The 14,295-nt window shown below is 35.5% G+C and overlaps 1 protein-coding gene across 8 annotated transcripts in view; it reads right to left on the bottom strand.

Annotated features, from left to right (window-relative positions):
- The window catches only part of USP34 (ubiquitin specific peptidase 34), a 241,650-nt gene that overhangs the window by 167,891 nt on the left and 59,464 nt on the right, over positions 1-14,295 (bottom strand). For all 8 annotated transcript variants that reach the window (XM_057557944.1, XM_057557950.1, XM_057557951.1 and 5 more), the window contains 3 exons: positions 12,437-12,487; positions 12,122-12,271; positions 3,700-3,767 (listed from right to left, as the gene is read on the bottom strand). In XM_057557944.1, the coding sequence (XP_057413927.1) occupies positions 3,700-3,767; positions 12,122-12,271; positions 12,437-12,487 (269 nt within the window). The remainder of the gene's footprint in view (positions 1-3,699; positions 3,768-12,121; positions 12,272-12,436; positions 12,488-14,295) is intronic.

Genomic DNA, 14,295 nt, shown 5'->3' with positions numbered 1-14,295 from the left:
CCAAGTCATTTAACATCGGATTCTGCACCTGCACCTCCAGTAAAACTTTACTATTCTCTAGTACCTGTCATGTATACAGCTCCTGTTTTAGTAAATTTCAGTTGACTTCATATAAATAGTACATCTACTCCCCAACACAGCCAAAATTCTTCAAAATGTGTACATTTTAAACATCATTCTTTTTTGGCTTTCAAAAATCACAAACCACTGGTTTTCCTCTCAGGCCCCACCTATTCTATTTGGTTGGTTCCTCCTCCTGTACCCAACCTTTCAACAGTATTGCTCCTCAGGGCTTGTAATGGATTGCAGAAAGGCCCCAAATTCCTCCCATCACTTTATATAGTAGTCTTTGCAATGTGACTTTACCACTCTTCCCATCAAAGGTGTCATTTATTCCTCTACTTCCTTGCATCTGAGCTTTGCCATGAAGGTTCCTTTGCCCAGTGGGGTATTAAGAGATGTAACATAAGCAGAAGCTTAAAAAGCCTTTGAGCTTGCCCTCTCTTGCTGGGAACTCTTCCACCACTGAGAAAAGGACTCAGGATAGCCTGCTGGATGAGAGAGACAGCTAATGCCCCAACTGACATCCAGCCAACTGCCAAGATACATATGAGCACCCTTCACCACTCAAGACCAATCAGCCTGCCAACCAGAGGACAAATGACTGAGGTTATCTATCACAGAGCACCCAGGTCCAGCCAAGTCAGCCCAGATCAGAAAAGCTAGCCAACCAGAGAACTGTGACAAATAATAAATGGCTGTTATTTTAAGCTACTAGTTTTGGGTGTTTTCTCACACAGCAAAAGCAAACTGATATAGCACTCCATCCTAGATTCACTTCTTTTGTTTTAATTTAGGCCGTGCCAGGTCTTAGTTGCGGCACGCGGGATCTTTCTTGCAGCATGTGGACTCAGTTGCAGCATGTAAACTCTTAGTTGCGGCATGCATGTGGGATCTAGTTCCCTGACCAGGGATCGAACCTGGGACCCCTGCATTGGGAGCATGGAGTCTTACCTGCTGGACCACCAAGGAAGTCCCCTCGATTCACTTCTATTCTCTTTCTACATTCTCTCCCCACATGACCTCATTTATTCCCACGAGGTTTTTTAAAAAATTTTATTTATTTATTTTTGGCTGTGATGGGTCTTCATTGCTGCCCTCGGGCTTTCTCTAGTTGTGGCGAGTGGGGGCTACTCTTCTTTGCGGTGCGAGGGCTTCTCATTGCGGTGGCTTCTCTTGTTGCAGAGCACGGGCCCTAGGCATGCGGGCTTCAGTAGTTGCAGCACATGGGCTCAATAGTTGTGGCACACAGGCTTAGCTGCTCCACGGCATGTGGGATCTTCCCAGACCAGGGCTTGAACCCATCTCCCCTACACTGGCAGGTGGATTCTTTTTTTTTTTTTTTTAATTTTATTTATTTATTTATCTATTCATTTATGGCTGTGTTGGGTCTTCGCCTCCCTGCAAGGGCTTTCTCTCTAGTTGTGGCAAGTGGGGGCCACTCTTCATCGCGGTGCGCAGGCCTCTCACTATCGCAGCCTCTCTTATTGCGGAGCACAGGCTCCAGACGCGCAGGCTCAGTAATTGTGGCTCACGGGCCCAGTTGCTCCACAGCATGTGGCATCCTCCCAGACCAGGGATCGAACCCGTGTCCCCTGCATTGGCAGGTAGACTCTCAACCACTGCGCCACCAAGGAAGCCCTGGCAGGTGGATTCTTAACCACTGCGCCACCAGGTAAGTCCTATTCCCATGGTTTTTAAGTGCTACCTTTATGCTGACAACTCCTCAATTAACGTTGTTGTTCTAAGTTACAGGCTTATATTCCCAATTTCCCAGTGCCACTTAAATGTCCCATAGGCATCTGAAAATTACGTCTTTAAATTCTCCCAGTCTTTCACATCTGTTAATGATACTCACAGCAAAAAGAGAAATCAAAGGGAGGGCAGCTAAGCGTCTTCCACTATGCTACCCCTTTCCTTAAACTCCACAATCACCAACCTTATTGATTTCATTTTCAACTATATCCAGTCAATTTTCAAATCACCATAAACAATCCTTGTACAAGTAACCATCACTTCTTTCCAGGACTACCCCATTAACTTTTCAATTGGTCTCCTAGCTTCTCCTCCAACACTCCTGTAATTTATGAGCCACTTAAAGGCCAAAGTAATCTTTTAAAAACCATCATGAGGACTTCCCTGGTGGCGCAGTGGTTAAGAATATGCCTGCCAACGCAGGGGACACGGGTTCGAGCCCTAGTCCGGGAAGATCCCACATGCCACGGAGCAACTTAACCCGTGTGCCACAACTACTGAGCATGCGCTCTAGAGCCTGCGAGCCACAACTACTGAGCCCGCGAGCCACAACTACTGAGCCCGTGTGCCACAACTACTGAAGCCTGTTCACCTAGAGCCCACGCTCTGCAACAAGAGAAGCCACCACAATGAGAAGCCCGCGCACCGCAACAAGGAGTAGCCCCCACTCGCCACAACTAGAGAAAGCCCACGCGGAGCAACAAAGACCCAACACAGCCAAAAATAAAGAAAGAAAGAAAGAAAGAAAGAAAGAAATTTTTTTAAAAAGAGATTACAAATTAAGCAGCGTAAAATATTTTTTAAAAAAAGCGTCATCGTGATTCATCTGCTTAAAACCCTTCAATAGATCCCACTGCTAAAATTAAATCCAAGCTCCTTAAAATGGCTTGAAGGTCCTGAATAATCTGCCCCTGTTTATATCCAACCTCATATCATAATCTTACCTCCTTACACACTATGCTCCACCAGTCTACTTCTAGTTTTTTAATATGTCATATTCTTTCCAACTTCAAAGCCTATGCCCTTATGTTCCTTCTACCTGAAATATGTCCTTCTACTTATCATCTGATTAGCAGATTCATGTTCCTCAGATGTCACCTTTCAGAAAGGCCTCATATTCTCTATCACCTTATCTTTACTTGCATAGAATTCATCACTATCTGATTCTTTTCCTGATACTTTCTCCAACAACCTGAACAGTAACCGGAAAATAGCAGGCACTCAAATCTTTGCAAATGAATAAAAATTATAAAGAACTCATAAATATTATCAAGAAATACAATCTTAGAACTCCAACAGTTTACACTCTAAGCCTAATCAATATGATAATATCTCTATCCTCGTCTTAGGTTTCCTTCTTAGGTTGGGACTTACAGAACTCAAATATCACCCTTTCCCCAATGAGACCTTCTCTATACCATAGATATAATTGTGACCCGCCCTCTAGAACTCTCAACCCACCCTTGCTGCTATTTTTCTCTGTCATACTCATGACTTTCTGATGAACTGTATCATTTACTTATTGTGCACACAGACTGCACAAAAGCAGAAATATTTTCTTCTCTGCTGTATCTCCAGTGCCTACAACATAATACTTAGTATACATCTGTTTACTGAATAAATATAGTGGAATATCACGCAACCACTGTTAATCTGTTTAATTCTTTATACTCACATAAAAAAAAATTCCAACATAAATTGCTTAAAAGTAAACATTAAATATAAACCTACATAGGTGCATTAAAAAATACATCAAATTGTCAAAAATTTTCTCTGGAGGATGTGAATACAAAGGACTTTCAAACAATATAATTCTGTACTATGTTATGAATAGTTTAAACATTACTACGCTGATAACCGGGGGGAAAGATTTTATAAACTTACCTGATAACATATGTCCTAAAAGGGATAATGTGCTGCATGACAGCAGGGATATGTAGCCATATTCTAATCTATAAAGAAACATAAAAATGATATTAATGATTAATGAATATGTGAAATACACATGTCTTTAATTAAAAATAAGAACATTTAGTATTTTCCTGCCTCTAAAAACTAAATATATTTCATCTATTTTGAAAAGGATAAACTAAGAAATACGACTGCACACATATCAGGTAAGTAATTTAACCTATAAACATTTCTAATCCATATACCTAAAATCAATCTGAAGAATTACTATCAGTTTCTTCCTGAAAAGGGAGAACCATCTATCCAAGTAACATCTTACTACCTGCTACTCTATACCTCTTTGTATGGTAGCAACACAAATACTATAGAACTAAATTAAATTTTTTTTTTTTAAGGGATAGTTAGGGAGTTTGGAATTGACAGGTACACATGGCTATATTTATTTATTTATTTATTTTTGGCTGTGTTGGGTCTTCGTTTCTGTGCGAGGGCTTTCTCTAGTTGCGGCGAGCGGGGGCCACTCTTCATCGCGGTGCGCGGGCCTCTCACTGTTGCGGCCTCTCGTTGCGGAGCACAAGCTCCAGACGCGCAGGCTCAGTAGTTGTGGCTCACGGGCCTAGTTGCTCCGCGGCATGTGGGATCTTCCCAGACCAGGGCTCGAACCCGTGTCCCCTGCATTGGCAGGCAGATTCTCAACCACTGTGCCACCAGGGAAGCCCTAAGTTAATTTTTTAATAAATCATCCTTCCTTCTAAAAAATATCAAATTACCTGATGTCTGGTCACTTCAATATCCATCTAAGACAAATATATTTTATAGAGTCAAACACTGATCACAATATCAACAACTATTTGCTTAATTAAACTCTTACTGTAAGTATCCCAATCTAAGTTATAATGGAAGTTATACTAATCTGTTCACTTAATTTTTTCTGCATAATATTCCAGCCCATTTCTAAATCTAATGTGCTTATATTAGTTTTATTCTCATAAATCGTGGTTTAAATATCATATAAGAAAAAAATCCTAAGCAAATCATCAAACAAACTACAATACTAAGCCTTAACACATGCAAGTAATACAAATTGAAAACAAATTTGTAAATACAGACTGCATGGCTTCACTTTAATCTAATGAAACATAAGTCCTATAGCAAATACAATACTAACGGTGAAATGCTAAAACTCTTCCCTCTGAGACTAGGAACAAGACAAGAATATCTTTAATTCAACTTAAACTGAAGGTCCTAGACAGTGCAACCGACAAGAAACTGAATAAAAGGCATAGACTAAAACGGAAGAATTAAAATCAATATTACTCTGAGATGATGTGATTATGTAAGTAAGAAATCCAAAATAATTTTCAGATAAACCTTTTCGGAATTAACTAGTTTAGCAAGATTGCTGCTTAGAAAGTTAATATAAGTAATGAATTAATATACACACATATATATACATACATACACACACATACTATATTGCATATATATAATACATATATACACATCTTACATACCAGAAAAAAATAATAAAATTTTCAAAAATATTCTCTTTACAACAGCATCAAAAAATATCATGTGCCTAGAAATTGTCTAACAAAGATATATAACATCTCCACATAAATACAGAAAATTATGAGACAAATCTTAAAGCATGTAAATAAAAACACATTTACCATATTTATACATTAGAAGACTCAATATTGCAGAGATGACAGTTCTCTGCAAATTGATCTACAGATTCAATGCAACCCAAAAAGGTTTATACGTGGAACTTCAGGCACTGATTCCAAATGCAAAAGTCCAAGAAGAGACAAAACACTCTTTAAGAATGACAGGGAGTAGAGATATAATGCATGGTGACTATACTTAATAAAACTGTTTTGCAGACTTCCCTGGTGGCGCAGTGGTTGAGAGTCTGCCTGCCAATGCGGGCAACACGGGTTCGGGCCCTGGTCTGGGAAGATCCCACATGCCGCGGAGCAACTAGGCCCGTGAGCCACAACTACTGAGCCTGCGCATCTGGAGCTTGTGCTCCACAACAAGAGAGGCCACGACAGTGAGAGGCCTGCGCACCGTGATGAAGAGTGGCCCCCGCTTGCCGCAACTAGAGAAAGCCCTCGCACAGAAACGAAGACCCAACACAGGCAAAAATTAATTAATTAATTAATTAATTAAAAAGAAAATAGTATGCTTTAAAAAAAAACTGTTTTGCATATTTGAAAGTGCTAATAGTTCTTAAAAGTTCTCATAAAAAAACTATTTGTTAACTATGAATGGTGTCACATGTTAACTAGACTTCCTGTGGTAATCATTTTTTAACATATACAAATATTGAATCATCTGAAACTGTTATCTGTCAGTTACACCTTAATAAATTTTTTTAAAAAATGACAGGGAGGTAGAACTTGCTTTACCAGTTAGCAAGACTTCTTATAAAGCAGCAGAAATTAAGACGGTATGCAAAACAGCACAAGACTAATCAAATAGACTAATGGAATATACTAGAAATCCCAGACCCATGCACAAGAAGACACATAAAGATACCTGATTTATGACAAAATGATACTTCAGAACAAATAGGAAAGGACTGTCTTTGCTATAGTGATAGGTCCAGCTTCTGTCTATATAGAAAAGAAAATGAATCCTGATCCCTCACACACCACACACAAAAGTCAATTCCAACTGAACTATAGATAAAAATGTGAAAGTAACGTAATAAAAATTGCAGAACATAGAAAAATATCTTCATAAGAAAGATTGTTTATCCATTAATGAAAACATAAACCATAAAGAAAAAAATTTATTATAAATTATACACCATTAAGTTTGGTTAGAAAATAACTCTTAATGAAATCAAAACAACACCTCACAACAGTCAGAATAGCCATCATCAAAAAGTCCAGAAATAATAAATGCTAGAGAGGGTTTGGAGAAAAGGGAACCCTCCTACACTATTGGTGGGAACGTAAATTGGTGAAGCCCTATAGAAAACAGTCTGGAGATTCCTTTAAAAACTAAAAATAGAGTTACCGTATGATCCACTCTTGGGCATATATTCTGAAAAGACAAAAACCCTAATTCAAAAAGGTACATGCACCCCCCAATGTTCACAGCAGCAATATTCACAATAGCCAAGACATAAAAGCAACCTAAATGTCCTTCGACAGATGAATGGATAAAGAAGATGTGGTATACATACACAATAGAATATTACCTAGCCATTAAAAAAAAAAAAGAAATCCTTCCATTTGCAGCAACGTGGATGGACCTAAAGATTTGCATATTAAGTAAAGTAAGTTAGGCAGAGAAAGACAAATTCTATAAGGTATCATTTATACATGGCATCTAAAAAAATAATACAAATCAACTTCTGTACAAAACAGGAAACAAACTTATGGTTACCAAAGGGGAAGGGGGAGAGGGAAGGATAAACTGGGAGTATGGGATTAATAGATACACACTACTACATATAAAATAAACAACAAGGATTTACTGTATAGCACATGGAACTATATTCAGTATCTTGTACTAACCTATAATGAAAAAGAATCTGAAGTTGTACACCTGAAACTAACACAGTACTGTAAATCAACTATAGTTAAATTAAAAATAATAACTCTTAAAAGACACAAGAGAATGAAAAGCAAAACCAGAGTTGAAGAAGATATTAGCAATACATAAATGTCAGGCAAAAGACTTGTATCCAAAACATATAAGGAATCTCCACACATTCGTAAGGAAAAGGCAAACAATTTGATTTTTTAAACGGATTAAAAAAACTTGAACTGACACTTCTCGAAAAATATTGAAATGGCTAATATGCCCATGCAATGGTGCTCAATCTCTTTAGTCATTTAAAAACACAAAAGTAACCATAATTCAAAAAGAGTCATGTACCAAAATGTTCATTGCAGCTCTATTTACAATAGCCAGGACATGGAAGCAACCTAAGTGTCCATCATCGGATGAATGGATAAAGAAGATGTGGCACATATATACAATGGAATATTACTCAGCCATAAAAAGAAATGAAATGGAGGTATTTGTAATGAGGCGGATGGAGTTAGAGTCTGTCATACAGAGTGAAGTAAGTCAGAAAGAGAAAAACAAATACAGTATGCTAACACATATATATGGAATCTAAGGGAAAAAAAAAAAAGGCCATGAAGAACCTAGTGGCAAGACGGGAATAAAGACACAGACCTACTAAAGAATGGACTTGAGGATATGGGGAGGGGGTGGGGTGAGATGTGACAGGATGAGAGAGTGTCATGGACATATATACACTACCAAATGTAAAATAGATAGCTAGTGGGAAGCAGCCGCATAGCACAGGGAGAACAGCTCGGTGCTTTGTGACCACCTAGAGGGGTGGGATGGAGGGAGATGCGGAAGGGAGGAGATATGGGAATGTGTGTATATCTGTAGCTGATTCACTTTGTTATAAAGCAGAAACTAACACACCATTGTGAAGCAATTATACTTCAATAAAGATGTTTAAAAAAAAAAAAAACACACAAAAGTAGACCACAATGAGATACTACTATTAGTTCATCAGGAATCTCTAAGAGTTAGAATACTACATGTTTGCAAGGATATGAAGCAATGGGAACTCTCATTCTTGGTAAGAGTGTAAATTAATACAATCACTTTGGAAAATCTTAGCATTAATGTGTAAAACTGAATAGATGTATACCCTGTGATAAAGAAATTCCACTACTAGATATATATGAAAATACAATGCATGCACATATGCACCAAAAGACATGTAAGAGAATGCTGACACCACATTAATTGTAATAACCTAAACGTCCATCACCAGTAAAATAGATCAATGTTGGTATATTTTTAAAGGAGTATTATACAACAATCAAAATGAGCAACTCGAACTACATGCAATATAAATCTCAATGTTAAACAAAAGTAGCCATACATGAAAGAATGCATTTTATGTGATTCCACTTATACGGTTAGCAAGAGACAAAACTAAATCATAGTATTTAGGGATATTAGCTTAAGTAAAACAAAGAAAAGCAAGAAATAAAAATATGAATTGTGTTCACCTTTAAGGGCAAAGAGATGGGATAGTGACTTAGAGGAATCATAAAGGAGGCTTCTGGGGAGTTGACAATGATTTGTTTCTTGACATGGGTAGTGGTTAAATGGGATATTCACTTCAATAAGTCACTGAGCCATATCTTATCATTCTGTTCACTTTTCTATATGTTTATTTCAAATTTTTTAAAAGGTTAACAGATTCAATTATATATAAGATACATTAGAGAGGACGAAAATGAAAATAGGTACAGTGATACCTTTTATTGGGGGATAAACAAATATGCCAATGAACAAAAATTCAAATAAAAATGACAAGGGAAAAAATGTCAACATTGGAAAGAAATTTTTAATAGAAAGAAGAGCTACCATTTACTGAACCCTTAATATTTCCATTCTGATAGATGAAAAAAGTGAGGCTTATAGACATAATGTAATCAAAATTAGATAGTACATCAATAAAAAATTTTTAAATAAAACAAACAAAAACAAACAAAAAAATTAGATAGTACATAACAGAACTACAATACAAGCCCAAGATTATTTCTCTGTAAAATCTACATTCTTTAAAATCTACATTCTTTAATGAGGCATAACATTACAAGAATCAAATTCCATATGCTATTAATCATATAGGTCCTTTTTCTTTCCTTACTGTAAGTTTTGAGCTTCCCCATCTTGGTGATAACAAAGCTCTAGTAGCCCTTCTAAGTACATGTTAAAAATCTCAGGAATAAGAAAAAATATTGTCTGATCCCCTTATAACTGCATAAATGCAGGCAGTATTCTGCATCACAAAGCTAGTTTTAACAAAGTGACAAAATGAAAACTTCACTGAACTGTCAACGAACTCTCCTGATTAGTGTGAAAATATATGAAAATGTATAATCCCAGGCTAACTTCTGACATTAAATAGTCCTTGTTAGTGTTTTTTGTAAAGTAGTCTTAGGAAACTGACAGTTCGGAAATTGTTATTGTGTCTTCTGATGTGTTACTACAAGTTTGCATCTCTGATAACATCTCTTAGGTAATAATTTGTCATATCTGTTTTGTAAAGCATATATTCATGAGGTTTATTAAGGCTCATTTGTACTTTTCCATTCATATTAATAAAATAAATCCCATGACTCAAATTCTTTATGGAAAGTCCTTAGGCTTTGTTATTTTGTAATTAATAAAAGGTGTCATGTCTGAGATGACTAACTCAGGCATCTTTGCTGAGGGCTGAGGCAGGATACACACTATGAGCTATAACTCACCATGCATCTCAGTGGGGAAACTTCTATGAGGACTCTACATTCTACTTCTCTAAGCTGTGCTAAATATTGGTTAACTGCTTTTGCTGAAAATCTAAAGGCCAATACAAAATAAGAAAACTACATATATAAAGATTTTGTTGTTTTTTTCCCTGAGGCTGCAGTCATTATTACTAAGAATAGATCCTTATTCTTTAGGAGGGTGGGAGGGAGGGAGACGCAAGAGGGAAGAGATATGGGAACATATGTATATGTATAACTGATTCACTTTGTTATAAAGCAGAAACTAACACACCATTGTAAAGCAATTATACTCCAATAAAGATGTTAAAAAAAAAAAAAGTACATTATGTTATACTCTCAGGAAAAAAACAAACATAGATTATAGTATCCAAACAATTAATTATTAATTTAAACAGTATGACTAATTTTTAACTTTGGTTTAATGTTCTCAGTTGAGTTACAAGATAAAGTTATGCAAATTGACAACAGCCCACCAATTAGCAGTCACAAAAAGGCTGAAGAGAAAAATGAAACAGAATCCAAACCTTTTTCTTTAGTAAAGGATTACTTTTCAAGAGATAGCAATAAGTTAAAGCCTTTAACGAGGCTTCCATAATAGACTTTTAACAACAAGATTTAGTAAAATTAATTCAAGAAATACATTTTAATTCAGGTAATATTCCTGATTAAGGAAAACTGTTGATAAATTATTTTTTGAACTCTGGATTTCAAACTCAGTTATTTACCCTAAGTTTATGACAGTTTAAAATTAAAATGTCAACACAGGATTTAAGTTCACTCAAAAGTCTGTATTTTATTCTTTCTCCCGAAGGAAACCAAACTGAATAAAACTTCCTTTTAAACAAGGTCAATCAGACTAACAGAATCAGGTGTTAATAATAGCTAAAATAAATAGCAGCACCAGTCACTAAGGGCTTACTATGTATCAGGTGCTATTAATAAGAGCTTAAAAATCTATCTTAAAACCTCACAACAATCTTTTAAGGCAGATCACCATATTTATCATTCCCATTCTACGAATTAAAAAGTTGAGGCTCAGGTTCAGAATTCAAATGCAATTGTGACTGCAAAGTGTATATTCTTAACCTACCATGCTACACTGCCATTACATGTAGTATGTTCAACCTGTCAGAAACCAAGGAATTTGGGGACTAAAAATGACATTGATACAAATTAATTATTTCAAATAAGGAAACATGGAGTTCCAGATACTCAATAAATTTGAGTAAAGCCAGTGTCCTCTCCAGTGTTATTTCTACACTGGAAACGATGAAACAAAGTTATTTTGTTCAGTCTTTTTTCACTCTGTATTTTTATTTTATATACACACTTGAAATATTTCACAGTAGTTATTACTTAAGGTAATTTGGTTAATACAAGAATTCAGGCTTTGGTAAAGTTAGATTTAAGTTTTGCTTCACTATTTTTTTAAATGATGACCAGAATTGAAGATTATTTTAGGTTAAATTTTAACACACAGGTGGTAAAATGTATTGCTCTCTGCTTCCACACATATTGTGCTTCACAGTAGCTGACATTCACAACATTCGAAAGAATTATCTTCCTTACAAAGGCAAAAAGAAATGTTCGTTCTTCACTTGCAATATACAGGGAAGTCAGACACACTGTAGTAGTGCCCTAGGCTAGGTTAACCATCATTTAAGTAACCAAAAACTCGAAAATTTCCCAGTACAAAATCCCTGGCTCAAGAGGTAGATGGCTAAATTTACCTAGTTAACTTAAATTCTTTTTTTTTTTTTTTTTTTTTTTTTTGGCTGTGCCGTGCGGCTTGCGGGATCTTAGTTCCCCAACCAGGGATTGAACCCAGGCCACAGCAGTGAAAGCACCGAGTCCTAACCGCTGATACAAATCCCAATTTTATTATAACAAAGACTTTTTAAAAAAAGATTTCTGTACTCGATTTTTTCAAAGTATAATCAAAAAAACAGGATTGTATATGCAAATCACTCATAACCTGCCTTTTCTGGACATAAAAATTCATGTTATTAAAATACTAGACTTTGATCCCAATATTAAAACCAATTCCAAACAATACTTACATTAGATACAACTGTAATAAATGCATGTGCTATAAGAAATGGCAAAGTTTCAGGAGTTCCATATTCAAAGCAGTCCTTCATGAGAGAAAGGCCATTTTTCCCACAAAACAGACATACATAACGAAGCAAATGCAATGGTACTTCTACATCCTGAAGAAAAAAGAAAATCTATTATTTTAAAACTTATCAGGAACAATTTTTATTTTATTACCAGTACTGGAAAGATACTGGTTAGACATAAACTCAAAAAGACTTACATGAACAAAAAAGTAAAATTTTCCATAAACCTAAGAATGAAAAGAGATAAACACTTACATTCATATCACAGAATGCCCCTAATATGTTGCTTTCTTGGGTTGATATATCCTGATTTAAAAAAAAAAAGAAAAAAAGGTAAATACAATTACATCACACTACTACATGACAATCTTTAAAAACTACGATTTTTTAAAGATTGATTTTATAAAAACTCACCAATTGTACAATTGCTTCTCATCATGAAGAGCAGTATTCCTAACTGAAGCTAATATGATTCAGTTCTAAAGTATATTTTAACTCTTCTCCAAAGAAATCTTTCTATGCTATGTGCTACAAATTATTCTGCCTTCTTAAACAAAAACCTTTCCTTAAATAATTGGGGTAATTTTTGACTTAGTTAAGTGGTTTTGAAACTGTACTCGGGAATTCGCTAGAGGTACTCAAAAGTTCCACAACGTGCTTTCCGTACATAAGATTTAAACTACCTAAAAGCATACTCATCCACTGTTGGTGTGAATATAAGCTGGTATGACCTTGTTGGAGGATAATTTGGCAGTTATCTATCAACATTTAAAATGTACCTTCCCTTTGACCCAGCAATTCAACTTCTGGTTATTTATCCTAAACAACTAGTAAAAGTAGTGCTGGAAAATGTATGTATAATGATGCTCACTGAAACTATTTATAACATCTCAAAATTAGAAACAACTTCAATATCCATCAATAGGCTGGTTAAATAAATGGTGACATAACCATCTAGGGTCTTATGCGGCCTTCAAAAATAATAAGGTGAAACGGCATGAGGGATTATCTTTTTGGGATGATGAAAATGTTCTCAAATTGAAATGTGGTAATGGCTGCACGGCTCCATAAATTTATGAAAATAATATATACTTTAAGCAAGTGATTTTTATGGTATGTAAAGTATACCTTTAAAATGCTGTTAAAAATAAGGTGAATCAAAAAAATAAATAAGGTGAATTCCATATGCACAGGCATATAAAGATAATATCCTGTATTTGTTAAAAATAGAATTTATGAACATGATCTAATTTTCATAAATTTTTAAATGTCTGAAAGTATCTGAACTAATTTCATAACAATTTTTTTTGACGAGAGAATGGAGAAAAAGGAAAGATTCAAGGCCTTTTAAACTCTATATTTTGTATAGTCTATTTTTTTTAGTCATACTGAAAGTGTTACTTTTATAATCAGAAAGTTAGATACTTTCAGCTGAAAAGTTAGCTGCCAAAGGAACCCATTCATTCTTTGCTGTTACCTGTTTTAAATAAAGTTTGACTGCTGAAATAAAGTTTGAAAACAACTGATTGAGAGCATACATAAAACTCTCAGAACATTTCAGAATAATCAAAAACTGTCCTAAGAGAGGTCAAAACACTTGTCAAATTAAGTGCACTAAACCTCCTTAAATGTATTCTCAAGCCTCTACTACCAGGGCCACAGTTAAAGTTTTAAGTTATTCTTAGCAAACCTTTTGTCTTCAAAAAATCCAGAATATAAGAACTCCTGTGGTATTACTAAATACGATTCATGGACCAGATGAACCATGCTGAAATATCAAACTAGAGTCAAGATTTCTAGTGCCTAACATGGACACAGCTAGAAATTCTCCTAACAGAATTCTATTCTGATGTGCAAAATGTTACTCATGGACTTGGTTATATCTATTTTAGCTACTCAGAAGATCTGTTTTACCATTTCATATTTCTACTCTGGATACTTGAAGCCACTACCCTAAGGTGTTATTACAATCTCATTTTAAGTAGTATGTAAAGAGTTAACATAGATCTGTTGGTAACAATACTAGGAGCAACACTAGGAAGTCTTGCTAAAAGCTGAATCTTCTCTCAAAAGCTCTCATTATAGAGGATCCCTGAAAAGGTGTTAAGAAACCT

Source organism: Balaenoptera acutorostrata, chromosome 12, assembly GCF_949987535.1.
Source record: "Balaenoptera acutorostrata chromosome 12, mBalAcu1.1, whole genome shotgun sequence".
Taxonomy (NCBI): Eukaryota; Metazoa; Chordata; class Mammalia; order Artiodactyla; family Balaenopteridae; genus Balaenoptera; species Balaenoptera acutorostrata.
The sequence above is the reverse complement of the archived record's forward strand: the minus strand, read 5'-3'. Positions and strand labels throughout refer to the sequence as shown.